Here is an 18,837-nt window from a genome sequence, read left to right as displayed (position 1 = left end):
ACTTTGAAGAAAATGATTTAGCATAGAAAACATATACAAAATAGAAAATGTATGAAGATTATATACTTTCACATTTGAAGCCTGTCAACTTCAAGAGGACGTAATCCGAGCAGCATAACTGGACCACATACCACTTTAACATAACCTTTAATTAGAGCAGCATAACTGGACCACATACCACTTTAACACAACCTTTAATTAGAGCAGCACAACTGGACCACATACCACTTTAACACAACCTTTAATTAGAGCAGCATAACTGGACCACATACCACTTTAACACAACCTATAGAGGTCAATGGATACACAAACATCATGTAGAATGTGTACTTTTACTTTAGATACTTAAGTACATTCAATAGCAAATACTTCTCTACTTTTACTTAAGTCGAATTTGAATGGAGGGCTTTTTCTTTTACCAGAGTACTAATTTATATTTCTACTTTTACTTAAGTTAACACTTTAATCACCGAAGACGCTGTTCAGCGTCTTTCCCCGCCATGCTTATTCTGCCGAAGACGCTGGATAGCGTCTTTGATATCAATATTTCAAAAATCTGTGATCGAAATCATATTTCTCCCCCGGAGACATTATATGTACTGGTGAGCCCCTCTCAATTCTCCAACGGTTCAAGAGCGCCATCTGGTGGCCGATCGGCCGTTCGCCCAAACAGGAAGTGATGCGGATGAAGTGGTGCTCACCCATATTTCGTCCGGGCACTCGCTATCATTAGCAGGACTCCATCTTGACACAATGGATGTCGATCGGTTACCAATAACTCGATAAACAACATGATTTGGACGTATATACTATTATACAACCTGGAAATGGATCGGATATTTCGACATCCCATAATAGAAAAATCTCTGTTCCACGCTCATCGCCCAACGCTACGAGGAAGCTACGGTGAGTTTCAGCGTTATTTTTTAATGGCTTCAATACTAACTGCTCTAATGATCATATCACCCACACTAGATTAATGATATAACGTTGCCCACAGAATTTTAAACGACCCCCCCCCCCCCCCCATCCGGTCAACATCAGATCATACGTAGTAACTCCTAGAAGCACGTCCAGTTGACATTTTTTATCTCTCACAGATTCCTACCAAACTGTATTTGATCATCAATATAATGCATTTAGGGCTATAAATCAAGTTCTGGAGAAAGCTGCAGAAAACGATAAAAACATACTTATACTTTAGACCGTATTTTAGTATGAATATGTGAATGAAAAAGTATAACGTTGCTACACCCTGAACAATAGATATAGGACGTTGAATGGGCCATAGTAATGTCAATTTAGCAATACAATTTAAAAAGTTATAGCCCTGCAAAGAAGGGGAACTTCTCCATGTTAAATAGGGCTGGCGAGGGATGGTAAATTATGAATTTAACCCTGGCGATCAAAGTGTTAAGGGACTGTGTACTTCTTCCACCACTGGTTAAATGCTCCAAAACACGTCTTAACGTGGACATGCTGACTTACTGTGGGGCTCCTCCTTCTAACCAATCAGAGAAACTCAACAGGGATCATTTACATAATTTATTGGTTGAGTCTCGAGGGTTCTCATTAAGGTCTGGCCGGCGAAATTAAATTACGTTTCTTATTGATCACAATTTGTATGCGGTTGAGTCTACATGGTTTTATATTCCAAAACGATCAAAAATCATTTAGCGGTAAGATTCATTCATATTAATAATTGGAATAAAACAATAATTGAACTATGTGACTGGTTCTCCTAGAATATTGTAAATAATGTGTGTAATAGAATCACCATAGCGACGACCACAGGTTGGTAGGGACTGAGCCGTGTTGTTAACCCTTTCAATACCACACTACCAAAGGGTTAACCCTTTCACTGCGACACTACAGAAGGATAACCCTTTCACTGCCACATGACAAAGGGTTAACCCTTTCACTACCACACTACAGACGGTTAACCCTTTCACTACCACACAGGTAACCGTAACATAGCTGTTTCCATGTTCAGTAAAATGATTGTGGCTCATTTTCATCAGAGACTGTAGGAGAGATACTTGTGGAACCAGAGAGGATCTATACTCATCAGTATTACCTTTTAATTATAACCTTCTTTTATAACCGTTTACTACTGTGTACTATGCTACTATGTCTATACTACTATGTACTAATGTACTATGCTACTGTACCTATACTACTATGTACTATGCTACTGTACCTATACTACTACCTACTATGCTACTGTACCTATACTACTACCTACTATGCTAATATGTCTGTACTATTGACATAGTGGACATGTGCTGATGGCTATCATCTGTTTTGGGTTCCTCACTCATATATTTCTGTGTGTGTGTCTCTGTCTCTCTCTGTCTCTCTCTCTCTGTGTCTCTCCCTCTCTCTGTGTCTTGTCTCTCTCCTCTCCCTCTCTCTCTTTCTCTGTGTCTCTCTCTTTCTCTCTCTCTCCCCCTCTCCCCCCCCCCCCCCCCCCCAGAGAGCTGGTCCTGGGCTCGCAGCAGCAGCAGCAGGAGGAGGAGTTGAGCGCATGAGGAGGGAGGCCCAGCTGGCGGCGCTGCGGTACGAGGAGGAGAGACAGAAGTCCCGCTCGCTGCAGAGAGACGCCGTCATCAGCTTCGTCAAGGTTAGTCATAATAATGATACGTAATAATTCATTACATTTATATAGCGCTTTTCTCAGACTCAAAGCGCTTCACAACGTAGGGTTTTGCCTCCTTCACCACCACTGTGTAGCACCCAACCTTGGGCTACGCAGGCTCAATGGCTGCCATACACTGGCACACATCACACTGCACACTGGCTGAACGGCTCAGGAGACAGGGTTTAGATATCAGCCAATTAAGGGCAAGGGATGATTAGGTGGCCTTGATGTCAGAGACCTGATTGGGAATTTGGCCAGGAACGTCAGGGAACCACCTACTCTTTACGATAGGCGTCCTGGGTTCTTTAACGACCGAATTCAGTCAGAGGTTAGAGGTCTTCTGCCCTGCTAGTAGTCTACTATAGCCTGGTCCCAATCAGACTCAGTCCTGCCACCAATAACATAAGAACCAGTTGGAAACCAGCGTTGTGTTTCTCTCTGCAGCACAAAACGACCCACAGTCCCACTAAGTCCAGCCCTACAGAGAACGAGGTGAGTGTCTGAAGATTCTCTCTGTGTCAAGTTGAACTGCTAGGTGTAGGATCTTGACTACATGTATCCCAGTAAAAGGAACTGTTTTAACAGTCATGGGCACTGGGTTCTATCAGGACGTTTCTCCCTGGTTCTTGTTACCGTTCTACAGAACATGAATGAGCTGTTGAAGTGTTGGAGGCTGATGTTGTTCCATCCACCCGCTTCTGTATCCACCTACCTACCTACCTACCTACCTACCTACCTACCTACCTACCTACCTACCTACCTACCTACCTACCTACCTACCTACCTACCTACCTACCTACCTACCTACCTACCTACCTACCTACCTACCTACCTACCTACCTACCTACCTACCTACCTACCTACCTACCCACCCACCCACCTACCTACCCACCCACCCACCCACCCACCTAACTATCTACCCACCTACCTACCTACTCTTTGAAGTGAAGACATGTATGATTTAGTTCCGCCTCTTCCTCCCCACAACTCCATCCATCCATTCATTCCCCTTGTTTGTGTTCTGTGTGTCTGTTTGTATGTGTTGGTCTGTCTATATTGGGTGTCTGGTGTGTGTTTGTGTGTATGTATGTATCTGTTTGTGTCTGTGTGCGCCTGTGTGTGTTTATGTCTCTGTTGTATGTGTGTATCCATGTATGTATTGGTGTATGTCTGTGTATGTACGTTTGTGTGTGTCTGTGTGTGTGTACGTATGTTTGTGTGTGTCTGTGTGTGTGTCTGTGTATCGTGTGTAGAATGTCTACCCCACCAGGCGCTCCACCCACACAGATGACTCTGCTCTCTTCATGGTAAGAAGCTCGTTCTGAGAATTAAACAACAGACCTTCTCACAGCGGGGGAAACACAGCTGTAACCAATAACATTAATGATAACGGCTGAGTTCCATCCAGGTGTGCCAGTGACATTCAGGTGTGTGCATGTGACATGACATCCAGGTGTGCCAGTGACATTCAGGTGTGTGCACGTGACATTCAGGTGTGTGCCCGTGACATTCAGGTGTGTGCCCGTGACATTCAGGTGTGTGCCCGTGACATCCAGGGTGTGCCCGTGACATTCAGGTGTGCCAGTGACATTCAGGTGTGCACGTGACATCCAGGGTGTGCCCGTCACCAGGGTTTCTGCTAGACTCCGGTCCACGCGTCCGGGAAGATTTCCGCGTCTCGTACAAATGGGAGAAATTCCGGTCAAATAATTTATCCGTGTTCATTAATCGTATTGTAATAACATTATACCTGATGCTTAACGCTTGTTATTGTCAATCGAAACAGTCACCGTTATGTTACATCACCTCCACTCTGTCTGCACTGCAGCAGCTCTCTCCACTCGTGGAACGGCAGATTTATTGAGAGATGGAAGTGTTTTGGTGCGGCCGGGATGTCTGCAGTGTCTGGGTCCATGTAGCACAACAGCCAGCCACGACTTCAGTCCGTTCCCGTCAGTAGTCTGTGAATGCTACGTGAAGTGGGCGACATGTTGTTGGCGACATGTTGTTGGCACAATTTGGAAATGCACAAACACAAGCCATTGTTTTTAGCTTCTAGCTAACGCTAAGCTAGCTGTATTCCAGCACAACAAACCTTCCGAGGTAAAGTTACTCCATAGGATCCTCCTCCAACTCTCTCTCAGGCTCCTCACAGGATCTCAGCGAGTGAGATTTCAGTTTCAGTTTAAAAAACAAGCACTTTTAGTGGACGCACGTTACGTGGTAACTAGGGGTGTAACGATGCATTGATTAATCGAAATGCATCGATTCTAATGTGACGATTCAACTGCATCGATTTGAAAATGTTAGAATCGATTATAATCGAAATTAATCGAAATAATTAATTATTAAATTAATGTTTTTTTTTTGTTTTTTTTTTATTGTTTTTATTGACCTATAGTCCATTCATGCTGAGTGAATCAGTTCCCCCAGCCACATTTGTGTATTCAACATTTTTGGGGGAATTAACTGATAGAAAATGAATCGAAAATGTATCGAATCGAATCAAATCGTGGTCAAATGAAGAGATTTCATGATGCATTGAATCGTTGCCTGAATAATCATAATCGAAATTAATCATTGAGGTCGCATCGTTACACCCCTAGTGGTAACCAAATAAAAATAATAGGGAATTATTTTCACCAGAGATTTTAATATGTCTGATGTCAACAGATTTTCCCTGTAAAAAAAAAACTGTCAGTGATGTCAGCAGGATCCTGGTACACCTAAATGAACAGCCATAAATTAACCCTTGAGACGAAGAACCATATAACTCCATTTTGAATTTCTTTGTAATTTCAATTGGTAAATTAATCCAAATCCCTTGAGAGTGTGAATGTGATATATCACCAGAAACTATTCAACCTCTACTATGAATGTACACAACACTCTAACTTACCATCTTTAGATAATAAACTACTCAACCTCTACTGTCTTTAACTATGAATGAACACAACACTCTAGATAATAAAGTACTCAACCTCTACTGTCTTTATCTATGAATGAACACAACACTCTAACTTAGCATCTTTAGATAATAAAGTACTCAACCTCTACTGTCTTTATCTATGAATGAACACAACACTCTAGATAATAAAGTACTCAACCTCTACTGTCTTTAACTATGAATGAACACAACACTCTAGATAATAAAGTACTCAACCTCTACTGTCTTTATCTATGAATGAACACAACACTCTAACTTAGCATCTTTAGATAATAAAGTACTCAACCTCTACTGTCTTTATCTATGAATGAACACAACACTCTAGATAATAAAGTACTTTACCTCTATTGTCTTTAACTATGAATTAACACAACACTCTAGAATCTAGATAATAAAGTACTCAACCTCTACTGGCTTTATCTATGAATGAACACAACACTCTAACTTAGCATCTTTTGATAATTAGGTTTGAAAACATTCTTCCTCTGAAAACTTAAAAACAGAGTTCTGTGGTTCTTTGTGAGGTTTATTGTTATTGGATACACCTGTGTTTACCCTGCTATGACACGTTAAGATGGCCGCTGTGAAAAGGTCCCATGTGCATGCAGGACTAAACCCTCTGGAGTCCCAGTCTGAGCCTCCTCGACTGCAACCAGACCTGGACTGTAATGCATGGAATTAGCCGAGTTAACCCTGTCACTACCACACTATCAACGGGTTAACCATTTCACTGCCACGCGACAACGGGTTAACCCTTTCACAACCACACTACAGAAGGTTAACCCTTTCACTACCACACTACAGACGGTTGTGAAAGGGTTTACAAACCAACTTCATTTGCATGCTGGGTTAAAGGATTCCTTCTACCATCATATTTAAATGTACTGAATCTGTGGGAATCGGCATGCTGAATTAAACCCCGTTTTACTGCGCTAGAGTTGAATTCACTTTGCACGCTGAAGAAAGACCATGTCTTATCAGTGGTTTTTCAAAGGCTATATGTAGGTGTATAAGTACGTATATAGAAGGATTACCATAAATGCAGGTATATTCAGACAGATATGGATATATATAGATATATATATATATATGCAGTAAATATATAAATGTATATATACTGTATATCCAGCACTATTGTACATGTTATCACAGAGTTATATGGGTCGACGATAGTAATGATATCACCGGCTGTGTCACAGCCTTTACCAATACTTTGCAATGTGAGTTAATGGAAGACGATGCTACAAAACGTTTCTAATTCAGCAGAGCCTCTGTTGAGCACTCCTGTACGTGTCGGTAATACGGATTGGAACTGGCAACTGCGTTGATAATTCCTCTTTCCTAAGGCTAGATTTAAAGGCGCTATAGATAACGTTCAGCCACTAGATGGCGCACTAGAGCACCAGCATGTCATTTTGTCCAATCGGGTGCATTCCACGTGAGGAAGTAGGGAGGGGATACATACACCCAACATGTAAACAACCATTTTGGACCCGCACATTTTTATTTTTTTTTATTATTATGAATTAATTAATCAAGCATTGTTTTGGGGGAAAAGCAATACTTTTATTGTGCACTTTTATCTATAGCACCTTTAAATCTGGATTTCTGGGCCCATATATTTATGATCAGCAATAGTACTGATCTAGGATCAGTGCTCAGGATACATGACCTCATACTGTATATACACCTCTCTGTGACTTGTGAGCAAATCTGGTCTCAGATCTCCTCATGGACGCATCACACCTGTAGACATCTGTGTGATGTCGTTCACTATCAACCAATACCTGTCCTGTACCCCAACCCACCTGTCAGTCATTCATTATCAACCAATACCTGTACCCAACCCACCTGTCAGTCAGTCATTATCAGCCAATACCTGTACCCAACCCACCTGTCAGTCAGTCATTATCAACCAATACCTGTACCCAACCCACCTGTCAGTCAGTCATTATCAGCCAATACCTGTACCCAACCCACCTGTCAGTCAGTCATTATCAGCCAATACCTGTACCCAACCCACCTGTCAGTCAGTCATTATCAGCCAATACATGTACCCAACCCACCTGTCAGTCAGTCATTATCAGCCAATACCTGTACCCAACCCACCTGTCAGTCATTCATCATCTTTTTTTTACAATTTTCTTTTTTTAATGTTTTGGTCATAGTCTGCTCTTTCACTTCTGTTGTAATTGGATATAGTGCAATATGTATATGTCATAGTAAATGTAAACACATATTTACAGACGGACTAGAATGTGTAGATCTCATGGTAAATAATGTATATTTGAATACTCATTCAGACACCGTCAGTGTGGCTCTCCAGTCTGCCCTCCCCCGGCCCAGTGCTCCCAGTATAGAGTGCACCCTGGCCCAGTCCTCCCAGTATAGAGTGCACCCCGGCCCAGTGCTCCCAGTATAGAGTGCACCCTGGCCCAGTGCTCCCAGTATAGAGTGCACCCCGGCCCAGTGCTCCCAGTATAGAGTGCACCCTGGCCCAGTGCTCCCAGTATAGAGTGCACCCTGGCCCAGTGCTCCCAGTATAGAGTGCACCCTGGCCCAGTGCTCCCAGTATGTCTAAATCTAAAGAAATGTATGTATTTCTGTCTATTATTTAAAGATATGTTTAGGGTGTTTTATGCTTTATTGACAGGGTTTCAGGGGGATTTGAACCCAGGTCATGGTGATTACGTGGTGTGTCTAGGTGCCACCTAGGCAGCTTTTCAATCTTTATTTATCCAGGATGTATTTGCTGAGCGCTGTGGTGGTGGTGGCTGTTTCCACCCTAGATTGTAAAGCACTTTGAGTGAGTTATCTAGAAATGCAACAATCATTCAGTCACAGTTCCACACATTCGCACCCTGCTGTTGGCCACAGAACAACTACTATGGCCGAACTGCCTTTGCGCAAGGCACCCAACCCCCGACTGCTCCCGTGGAGTTGCTCAGTGGCCAACAGTGTCAGACTGTGGTTGTACTGGGCAGCTCCTAGTGGTCAACAGAGTCAGACTGTGGTTGTACTGGGCAGCTCCTAGTGGTCAACAGAGTCAGACTGTGGTTGTACTGGGCAGCTCCTAGTGGTCAACAGAGTCAGACTGTGGTTGTACTGGGCAGCTCCTAGTGGCCAACAGTGTCAGACTGTGGTTGTACTGGGCAGCTCCTAGTGGTCAACAGAGTCAGACTGTGGTTGTACTGGGCAGCTCCTAGTGGTCAACAGTGTCAGACTGTGGTTGCACTGGGCAGCTCCTAGTGGTCAACAGAGTCAGACTGTGGTTGTACTGGGCAGCTCCTAGTGGTCAACAGAGTCAGACTGTGGTTGTACTGGGCAGCTCCTAGTGGTCAGCAGTGTCAGACTGTGGTTGTACTGGGCAGCTCCTAGTGGTCAGCAGTGTCAGACTGTTGTTTGACTGGGCAGCTCCAGTGGTCAACAGTGTCAGACTGTGGTTGTACTGGGCAGCTCCTTGTGGTCAACAGTGTCAGACTGTGGTTGTACTGGGCAGCTCCTAGTGGTCAACAGTGTCAGACTGTAAAGCAGGGTGTTGCTGAAAAAGAGAACATTTGCTCAGCAAATCTGCACTGGGTAAATAAAGATGAAGAAGAATCTTTGTAATCTCATAGAGTACATATTATATTACTGATATATTACTGAGCTGACCTTTTAGATGCTGCAGGCCTGTTAGTGTCTGACCTTTTAGATGCTGCAGGCCTGTTAGTGTCTGACCTTTTAGATGCTGCAGGCCTGTTAGTGTCTGACCTTTTAGATGCTGCAGGCCTGTTTAGTGTCTGACCTTTTATATGCCAAGTGCCACGATGACCGGGCAGTGTTACTCGCTCACCGTTAGCCACTCTGCCCCTAGTGGCGGGTCACAGGCAATGCACTTCTGGTTCCCACTAACCTGTTTCCTCCTGCTGCTGCTTTCTAACCAGCTTGGCCTGGCTCTAACACTCTGCTCTCCCCCCTGCACCTCTGTCTCTCTCTCTCTCTCTGTCTCTCTCTCTGTCTCTGTCTCTCTTCTCCGCTCTGTCCATCCTCCCTCTATCTCCCCGCACCGATGCTCCTCTCTCTCTTTCTTTCTCTCATTTCTCTCCGCTCTGTCCATCCTCCCTCTCTCTCCGCACTGACGCTCCTCTCTCTCTCTCTCTCTTTCTTTCTCTCATTTCTCTCCGCTCTGTCCATCCTCCCTCTCTCTCCGCACTGACGCTCCTCTCTCTCTCTCTCTCTCTCTCTTTCTTTCTCTAATTTCTCTCCACTCTGTCCATCATCCCTCTCTCTCCGCACTGATGCTCCTCTCTCTCTTTCTTTCTCTCCTGTCTCTATCATGCCCCTCTTTTCCTTCCAACTCATCTCTTTCTCTCTCCCTTACTCATCCTTCTTTCTATTTTTGTCCTCTCTCTCTCCGCACTGACCCTCCTCTCTCTCCATCTCTCTGCTCTGATGCTCCTCTCTCTCTTCGTTCTGACCATCTCTCTCTCTCCATTCTGACCCTCTCTTTCTCTCTCTCTGTCTGCCTTGCTGTGTCAGAGTGACTCCCAGTCTCCTCTCATGGTGTTTGAGATAGACACAGACACCAACACAATAAAGAGGCGTCCTGGTGCACACAAGCAGGTGAACAACACTTTATCAACAAGCAACAACAAGCAAAATGACACGTCTATCCTCCTTTTGAAAAAGTCAACAACCTACTAGTCTTAATGATTACAAGTATTTGTAATGATCTGTTTCTTTTGACGTGATTTCTCAGACGGTTGTTTGTCCTTGGAGTCTTAAACAGGTGTGACTAGAAGGTGTGGTTCTCTGGTAATGAACCAGCAGTACTGAGACTAGAAGGTGTGGTTCTCTGGTAATGAACCAGCAGTACTGAGACTAGAAGGTGTGGTTCTCTGGTAATGAACCAGCAGTCCTGAGACTAGAAGGTGTGGTTCTCTGGTAATGAACCAGCAGTACTGAGACTAGAAGGTGTGGTTCTCTGGTAATGAACCAGCAGTCCTGAGACTAGAAGGTGTGGTTCTCTGGTAATAAACCAGCAGTACTGAGACTAGAAGGTTCTCTGGTAATGAACCAGCAGTCCTGAGACTAGAAGGTGTGGTTCTCTGGTAATGAACCAGCAGTCCTGAGACTAGAAGGTGTGGTTCTCTGGTAATGAACCAGCAGTCCTGAGACTAGAAGGTGTGGTTCTCTGGTAATAAACCAGCAGTCCTGAGACTAGAAGGTGTGGTTCTCTGGTAATAAACCAGCAGTACTGAGACTAGAAGGTGTGGTTCTCTGGTAATGAACCAGCAGTACTGAGACTAGAAGGTGTGGTTCTCTGGTAATAAACCAGCAGTACTGAGACTAGAAGGTGTGGTTCTCTGGTAATAAACCAGCAGTCCTGAGACTAGAAGGTGTGGTTCTCTGGTAATAAACCAGCAGTACTGAGACTAGAAGGTGTGGTTCTCTGGTAATAAACCAGCAGTCCTGAGACTAGAAGGTGTGGTTCTCTGGTAATAAACCAGCAGTACTGAGACTAGAAGGTTCTCTGGTAATAAACCAGCAGTACTGAGACTAGAAGGTGTGGTTCTCTGGTAATAAACCAGCAGTACTGAGACTAGAAGGTGTGGTTCTCTGGTAATAAACCAGCAGTACTGAGACTAGAAGGTGTGGTTCTCTGGTAATAAACCAGCAGTCCTGAGACTAGAAGGTGTGGTTCTCTGGTAATGAACCAGCAGTACTGAGACTAGAAGGTGTGGTTCTCTGGTAATAAACCAGCAGTCCTGAGACTAGAAGGTGTGGTTCTCTGGTAATGAACCAGCAGTCCTGAGACTAGAAGGTTCTCTGGTAATAAACCAGCAGTACTGAGACTAGAAGGTTCTCTGGTAATAAACCAGCAGTACTGAGACTAGAAGGTTCTCTGGTAATAAACCAGCAGTACTGAGACTAGAAGGTTCTCTGGTAATGAACCAGCAGTACTGAGACTAGAAGGTTCTCTGGTAATAAACCAGCAGTACTGAGACTAGAAGGTGTGGTTCTCTGGTAATGAACCAGCAGTACTGAGACTAGAAGGTGTGGTTCTCTGGTAATAAACCAGCAGTCCTGAGACTAGAAGGTGTGGTTCTCTGGTAATGAACCAGCAGTCCTGAGACTAGAAGGTTCTCTGGTAATAAACCAGCAGTACTGAGACTAGAAGGTTCTCTGGTAATAAACCAGCAGTACTGAGACTAGAAGGTTCTCTGGTAATAAACCAGCAGTACTGAGACTAGAAGGTTCTCTGGTAATAAACCAGCAGTACTGAGACTAGAAGGTTCTCTGGTAATAAACCAGCAGTACTGAGACTAGAAGGTGTGGTTCTCTGGTAATAAACCAGCAGTACTGAGACTAGAAGGTGTGGTTCTCTGGTAATGAACCAGCAGTCCTGAGACTAGAAGGTGTGGTTCTCTGGTAATAAACCAGCAGTACTGAGACTAGAAGGTGTGGTTCTCTGGTAATAAACCAGCAGTACTGAGACTAGAAGGTTCTCTGGTAATGAACCAGCAGTACTGAGACTAGAAGGTTCTCTGGTAATAAACAAGCAGTACTGAGACTAGAAGGTGTGGTTCTCTGGTAATGAACCAGCAGTACTGAGACTAGAAGGTGTGGTTCTCTGGTAATAAACCAGCAGTCCTGAGACTAGAAGGTGTGGTTCTCTGGTAATGAACCAGCAGTCCTGAGACTAGAAGGTGTGGTTCTCTGGTAATGAACCAGCAGTCCTGAGACTAGAAGGTGTGGTTCTCTGGTAATAAACCAGCAGTACTGAGACTAGAAGGTTTGGTTCTCTGGTAATGAACCAGCAGTACTGAGACTAGAAGGTGTGGTTCTCTGGTAATGAACCAGCAGTCCTGAGACTAGAAGGTGTGGTTCTCTGGTAATGAACCAGCAGTCCTGAGACTAGAAGGTGTGGTTCTCTGGTAATAAACCAGCAGTCCTGAGACTAGAAGGTGTGGTTCTCTGGTAATAAACCAGCAGTCCTGAGACTAGAAGGTTCTCTGGTAATAAACCAGCAGTACTGAGACTAGAAGGTTCTCTGGTAATGAACCAGCAGTACTGAGACTAGAAGGTGTGGTTCTCTGGTAATAAACCAGCAGTACTGAGACTAGAAGGTGTGGTTCTCTGGTAATGAACCAGCAGTCCTGAGACTAGAAGGTGTGGTTCTCTGGTAATGAACCAGCAGTCCTGAGACTAGAAGGTGTGGTTCTCTGGTAATGAACCAGCAGTCCTGAGACTAGAAGGTGTGGTTCTCTGGTAATGAACCAGCAGTACTGAGACTAGAAGGTGTGGTTCTCTGGTAATGAACCAGCAGTACTGAGACTAGAAGGTGTGGTTCTCTGGTAATGAACCAGCAGTCCTGAGACTAGAAGGTGTGGTTCTCTGGTAATAAACCAGCAGTACTGAGACTAGAAGGTGTGGTTCTCTGGTAATGAACCAGCAGTACTGAGACTAGAAGGTGTGGTTCTCTGGTAATAAACCAGCAGTACTGAGACTAGAAGGTGTGGTTCTCTGGTAATGAACCAGCAGTCCTGAGACTAGAAGGTGTGGTTCTCTGGTAATAAACCAGCAGTCCTGAGACTAGAAGGTGTGGTTCTCTGGTAATGAACCAGCAGTCCTGAGACTAGAAGGTGTGGTTCTCTGGTAATAAACCAGCAGTCCTGAGACTAGAAGGTGTGGTTCTCTGGTAATGAACCAGCAGTACTGAGACTAGAAGGTGTGGTTCTCTGGTAATAAACCAGCAGTCCTGAGACTAGAAGGTTATCTGGTAATGAACCAGCAGTACTGAGACTAGAAGGTGTGGTTCTCTGGTAATGAACCAGCAGTACTGAGACTAGAAGGTTCTCTGGTAATAAACCAGCAGTACTGAGACTAGAAGGTGTGGTTCTCTGGTAATAAACCAGCAGTACTGAGACTAGAAGGTGTGGTTCTCTGGTAATGAACCAGCAGTACTGAGACTAGAAGGTGTGGTTCTCTGGTAATAAACCAGCAGTACTGAGACTAGAAGGTTCTCTGGTAATGAACCAGCAGTACTGAGACTAGAAGGTGTGGTTCTCTGGTAATAAACCAGCAGTACTGAGACTAGAAGGTGTGGTTCTCTGGTAATAAACCAGCAGTACTGAGACTAGAAGGTGTGGTTCTCTGGTAATGAACCAGCAGTACTGAGACTAGAAGGTGTGGTTCTCTGGTAATAAACCAGCAGTACTGAGACTAGAAGGTGTGGTTCTCTGGTAATGAACCAGCAGTACTGTGACTAGAAGGTTCTCTGGTAATAAACCAGCAGTCCTGAGACTAGAAGGTGTGGTTCTCTGGTAATGAACCAGCAGTACTGAGACTAGAAGGTGTGGTTCTCTGGTAATAAACCAGCAGTCCTGAGACTAGAAGGTTATCTGGTAATGAACCAGCAGTACTGAGACTAGAAGGTGTGGTTCTCTGGTAATGAACCAGCAGTACTGAGACTAGAAGGTTCTCTGGTAATAAACCAGCAGTACTGAGACTAGAAGGTGTGGTTCTCTGGTAATAAACCAGCAGTACTGAGACTAGAAGGTGTGGTTCTCTGGTAATGAACCAGCAGTACTGAGACTAGAAGGTGTGGTTCTCTGGTAATAAACCAGCAGTACTGAGACTAGAAGGTTCTCTGGTAATGAACCAGCAGTACTGAGACTAGAAGGTGTGGTTCTCTGGTAATAAACCAGCAGTACTGAGACTAGAAGGTGTGGTTCTCTGGTAATAAACCAGCAGTACTGAGACTAGAAGGTGTGGTTCTCTGGTAATGAACCAGCAGTACTGAGACTAGAAGGTGTGGTTCTCTGGTAATAAACCAGCAGTACTGAGACTAGAAGGTGTGGTTCTCTGGTAATGAACCAGCAGTACTGTGACTAGAAGGTTCTCTGGTAATAAACCAGCAGTACTGAGACTAGAAGGTGTGGTTATCTGGTAATAAACCAGCAGTACTGAGACTAGAAGGTTCTCTGGTAATGAACCAGCAGTACTGAGACTAGAAGGTGTGGTTCTCTGGTAATGAACCAGCAGTACTGAGACTAGAAGGTGTGGTTCTCTGGTAATAAACCAGCAGTACTGAGACTAGAAGGTGTGGTTCTCTGGTAATAAACCAGCAGTACTGAGACTAGAAGGTGTGGTTCTCTGGTAATGAACCAGCAGTACTGTGACTAGAAGGTTCTCTGGTAATAAAGCAGCAGTACTGAGACTAGAAGGTGTGGTTCTCTGGTAATGAACCAGCAGTACTGAGACTAGAAGGTGTGGTTCTCTGGTAATAAACCAGCAGTACTGAGACTAGAAGGTGTGGTTCTCTGGTAATAAACCAGCAGTACTGAGACTAGAAGGTGTGGTTCTCTGGTAATGAACCAGCAGTACTGAGACTAGAAGGTGTGGTTCTCTGGTAATGAACCAGCAGTACTGAGACTAGAAGGTGTGGTTCTCTGGTAATGAACCAGCAGTACTGAGACTAGAAGGTTCTCTGGTAATGAACCAGCAGTACTGAGACTAGAAGGTTCTCTGGTAATGAACCAGCAGTACTGAGACTAGAAGGTGTGGTTCTCTGGTAATAAACCAGCAGTCCTGAGACTAGAAGGTGTGGTTCTCTGGTAATAAACCAGCAGTCCTGAGACTAGTATCAACATCACAGGAAGACAGAAACATATGAGCTATGACTGCTAAATACTAACATTCCTGAGGGTGGAATCTCCTTCATTGAGTCCCGTAAAATTAATTTGACGTAATTATTTTTCAAAATGGATACATGGCATTTTGCAGTGAGACCCTTCAAACAATAACGAACACATTCACACAAAAACACATCAGGAATCACCTCACAATGGACTTACAAGTAACAATTGCACCTATTTAGTTTGTGCTATACACACACACACACGCACACACACACACTTAAACACACGCTCTTATCATAGTTGTTGACTGATGAATGCTCACTAGATTGACAGCTCCTAATACATGAAGACTGCATGATATCAGTGCAGTAGTGCCTTATTAACACACATTTTAACATCAAAGCAAAAGCAAACATCCATTGCATGCAGACACACTTACCTGGATGCTGGGTCTGCTTGCAGAGCATGACATGGCTGTGTTTCTCTGTAATGACCCATGTCAAAATACTTGTTCTGCTTTTCCACTCTCTCTCTCTCTCTCTCTCTCTCTCTCTCTCTCTCTCTCTCTCTCTCTCTCTCTCTCTCTCTCTCTCTGTCTCTGTCTCTGTCTCTGTCTCTGTCTCTGTCTCTCTCTCTGTCTCTCTCTCTGTCTCTCTCATTCTCTCCTCTCTCTATGTCTCTCTCTCATTACCCCCCCTCTCTCTTTCCTCTCATTGAGTTATTTCTGGTTTTTGGTTTCTATCATTTAGCTTCAAACTTAAATCCTGCCTCCTGCTTTCATTTCTGTCTCTAAATCTCTCCCTGGTTCGTTCTCTCTCTCTCTCTCTCTCCCTGGTTCTCTCTTTCTCTTTCTCTCTCCTTCTCTGTTTCTTTCTTTCTCTCCCTCTCTGTCTCTTCATTTCTGTCCCAGTCTCTCTCTGGAGCGCCTCTAGACGGCTGTCATTCTCATTCTGCAGACGGCTCCCCCTCCTGTCCGCTGCAGGTACTGCATGCTGCATGGCTTGTTGCTTGTGTGTCTGTCACCTGTGGTTGCCGTTCCGTCAAGTCAAGGAAATGGATTTTCTTCAAAACTTGTGAAATGATACTGTCCATCTGTTGAGATCCATCTACTAGCTGTCTGTTGAGAATGAGATCTATCTACTAGCTTTCTGTTGAGATCTATCTACTAGCTTTCTGTTGAGATCCATCTACTAGCTTTCTGTTGAGATCCATCTACTAGCTTTCTGTTGAGATCCATCTACTAGCTTTCTGTTGAGATCCATCTACTAGCTTTCTGTTGAGATCTATCTACTAGCTTTCTGTTGAGATCTATCTACTAGCTTTCTGTTGAGATCTATCTACTAGCTTTCTGTTGAGATCTATCTACTAGCTTTCTGTTGAGATCCATCTACTAGCTTTCTGTTGAGATCTATCTACTAGCTCTCTGTTGATCTACTGGCTTCCTCTGTTGAGATCCATCTACTGGCTTCCTCTGTTGAGATCCATCTACTAGCTCTCTGTTGAGATCCATCTACTAGCTCTCTTGATAAGAGAATCTGTTAGATGCTTAAAATATTAAATCCCTAAATTCCCTGCTAATGGTGATTCTACAGTTTGCCAATCAAGCCATGTGTGTTTGGTGGTGGTGATTATTAGGTGGGGGTTTGGTTAGATACGCAGAACAGTGTGGTGTTTGATTCCTTACTGAGGAGAGGGAGAGAGGGAGAGTCTGCAACAGGTCAGTTAGTACAGCGACCACAGGTCAGTTAGTACAGCGACCACAGGTCAGTTAGTACAGCGACCACAGGTCAGTTAGTACAGCGACCACAGGTCAGTTAGTACAGCGTTCTGACCACAGGTCAGTTAGTACAGCGTTCTGACCACAGGTCAGTTAGTACAGCGTTCTGACCACAGGTCAGTTAGTACAGCGTTCTGACCACAGGTCAGTTAGTACAGCGTTCTGACCACAGGTCAGTTAGTACAGCGTTCTGACCACAGGTCAGTTAGTACAGCGACCACAGGTCAGTTAGTACAGCCTTCTGACCACAGGTCAGTTAGTACAGCCTTCTGACCACAGGTCAGTTAGTACAGCGACCACAGGTCAGTTAGTACAGCGTTCTGACCACAGGTCAGTTAGTACAGCGACCACAGGTCAGTTAGTACAGCGACCACAGGTCAGTTAGTACAGCGACCACAGGTCAGTTAGTACAGCGTTCTGACCACAGGTCAGTTAGTACAGCGTTCTCACCCTCCAGATAGCATTACATATCATCAGAGTCTTTCTCTCTTTAGTGAATGAAATGTACTGCATTTATTATAGTAAAATTAAACTTCCCAAATGTTTCTGTGGCCCCCCCCCCATACACGTACCCCTGTGGGGCCCCCGCACCCCATGTTGAGAAGCACTGACCTCACCTGTCACCTATGCAGTGGAGTGGTAGTTGGTGACGGACCTGCATGCGTGTTTGTGTTGGAAACCCCTCACCCCCCCACTCTCTCTCCATCTTTACCCCTCTGTTCAAATCAAGTCTCTTATTCCTTCCGTGTTTGTTTATCTGTCTGTCTTTTTTGTCTTGTCATCTGTTCAGCAGGGAGAGGATCGAGCCACGTTATCTCCCACAGGTAAGACCCAGAGCCCTCTAGAACAAGGTAGGGTCAAACCACAGGTAAGACCCAGAGCCCTCTAGAAACAAGGTAGGGTCAAACCACCGGTAAGACCCAGAGCCCTCTAGAAACAAGGTAGGGTCAAACCACCGGTAAGACCCAGAGCCCTCTAGAAACAAGGTAGGGTCAAACCACAGGTAAGACCCAGAGCCCTCTAGAAACAAGGTAGGGTCAAACCACAGGTAAGACCCAGAGCCCTCTAGAACAAGGTAGGGTCAAACCACAGGTAAGACCCAGAGCCCTCTAGAAACAAGGTAGGGTCAAACCACAGGTAAGACCCAGAGCCCTCTAGAAACAAGGTAGGGTCAAACCACAGGTAAGACCCAGAGCCCTCTAGAAACAAGGTAGGGTCAAACCACAGGTAAGACCCAGAGCCCTCTAGAACAAGGTAGGGTCAAACCACAGGTAAGACCCAGAGCCCTCTAGAAACAAGGTAGGGTCAAACCACAGGTAAGACCCAGAGCCCTCTAGAACAAGGTAGGGTCAAACCACAGGTAAGACCCAGAGCCCTCTAGAACAAGGTAGGGTCAAACCACCGGTAAGACCCAGAGCCCTCTAGAAACAAGGTAGGGTCAAACCACAGGTAAGACCCAGAGCCCTCTAGAACAAGGTAGGGTCAAACCACAGGTAAGACCCAGAGCCCTCTAGAAACAAGGTAGGGTCAAACCACAGGTAAGACCCAGAGCCCTCTAGAACAAGGTAGGGTCAAACCACCGGTAAGACCCAGAGCCCTCTAGAACAAGGTAGGGTCAAACCACCGGTAAGACCCAGAGCCCTCTAGAAACAAGGTAGGGTCAAACCACAGGTAAGACCCAGAGCCCTCTAGAAACAAGGTAGGGTCAAACCACAGGTAAGACCCAGAGCCCTCTAGAAACAAGGTAGGGTCAAACCACCGGTAAGACCCAGAGCCCTCTAGAAACAAGGTAGGGTCAAACCACCGGTAAGACCCAGAGCCCTCTAGAACAAGGTAGGGTCAAACC

At 44.8% G+C, this 18,837-nt stretch overlaps 1 protein-coding gene across 3 annotated transcripts in view; it reads left to right on the top strand.

The window, feature by feature from the left end:
• lrch3 (leucine-rich repeats and calponin homology (CH) domain containing 3) overlaps positions 1-18,837 on the top strand; it is a 125,211-nt gene that overhangs the window by 75,689 nt on the left and 30,685 nt on the right. The window contains exons 12-15 of one of the 3 annotated variants that reach the window (XM_084331890.1): positions 2,477-2,623; positions 3,086-3,133; positions 3,895-3,948; positions 17,785-17,815. In XM_084331890.1, the coding sequence (XP_084188016.1) occupies positions 2,477-2,623; positions 3,086-3,133; positions 3,895-3,948; positions 17,785-17,815 (280 nt within the window). Of the gene's footprint in view, positions 1-2,476; positions 2,624-3,085; positions 3,134-3,894; positions 3,949-17,781; positions 17,816-18,837 lie in introns of all 3 variants that reach the window. The other 2 variants (XM_084331889.1, XM_084331891.1) reach the window with 2 other exon arrangements.

The sequence above is a fragment of the Notolepis coatsorum genome, assembly GCF_963971535.1.
Source record: "Notolepis coatsorum genome assembly, chromosome: 1".
In the NCBI taxonomy this organism is placed as follows: Eukaryota; Metazoa; Chordata; class Actinopteri; order Aulopiformes; family Paralepididae; genus Notolepis; species Notolepis coatsorum.
The sequence above is the reverse complement of the archived record's forward strand: the minus strand, read 5'-3'. Positions and strand labels throughout refer to the sequence as shown.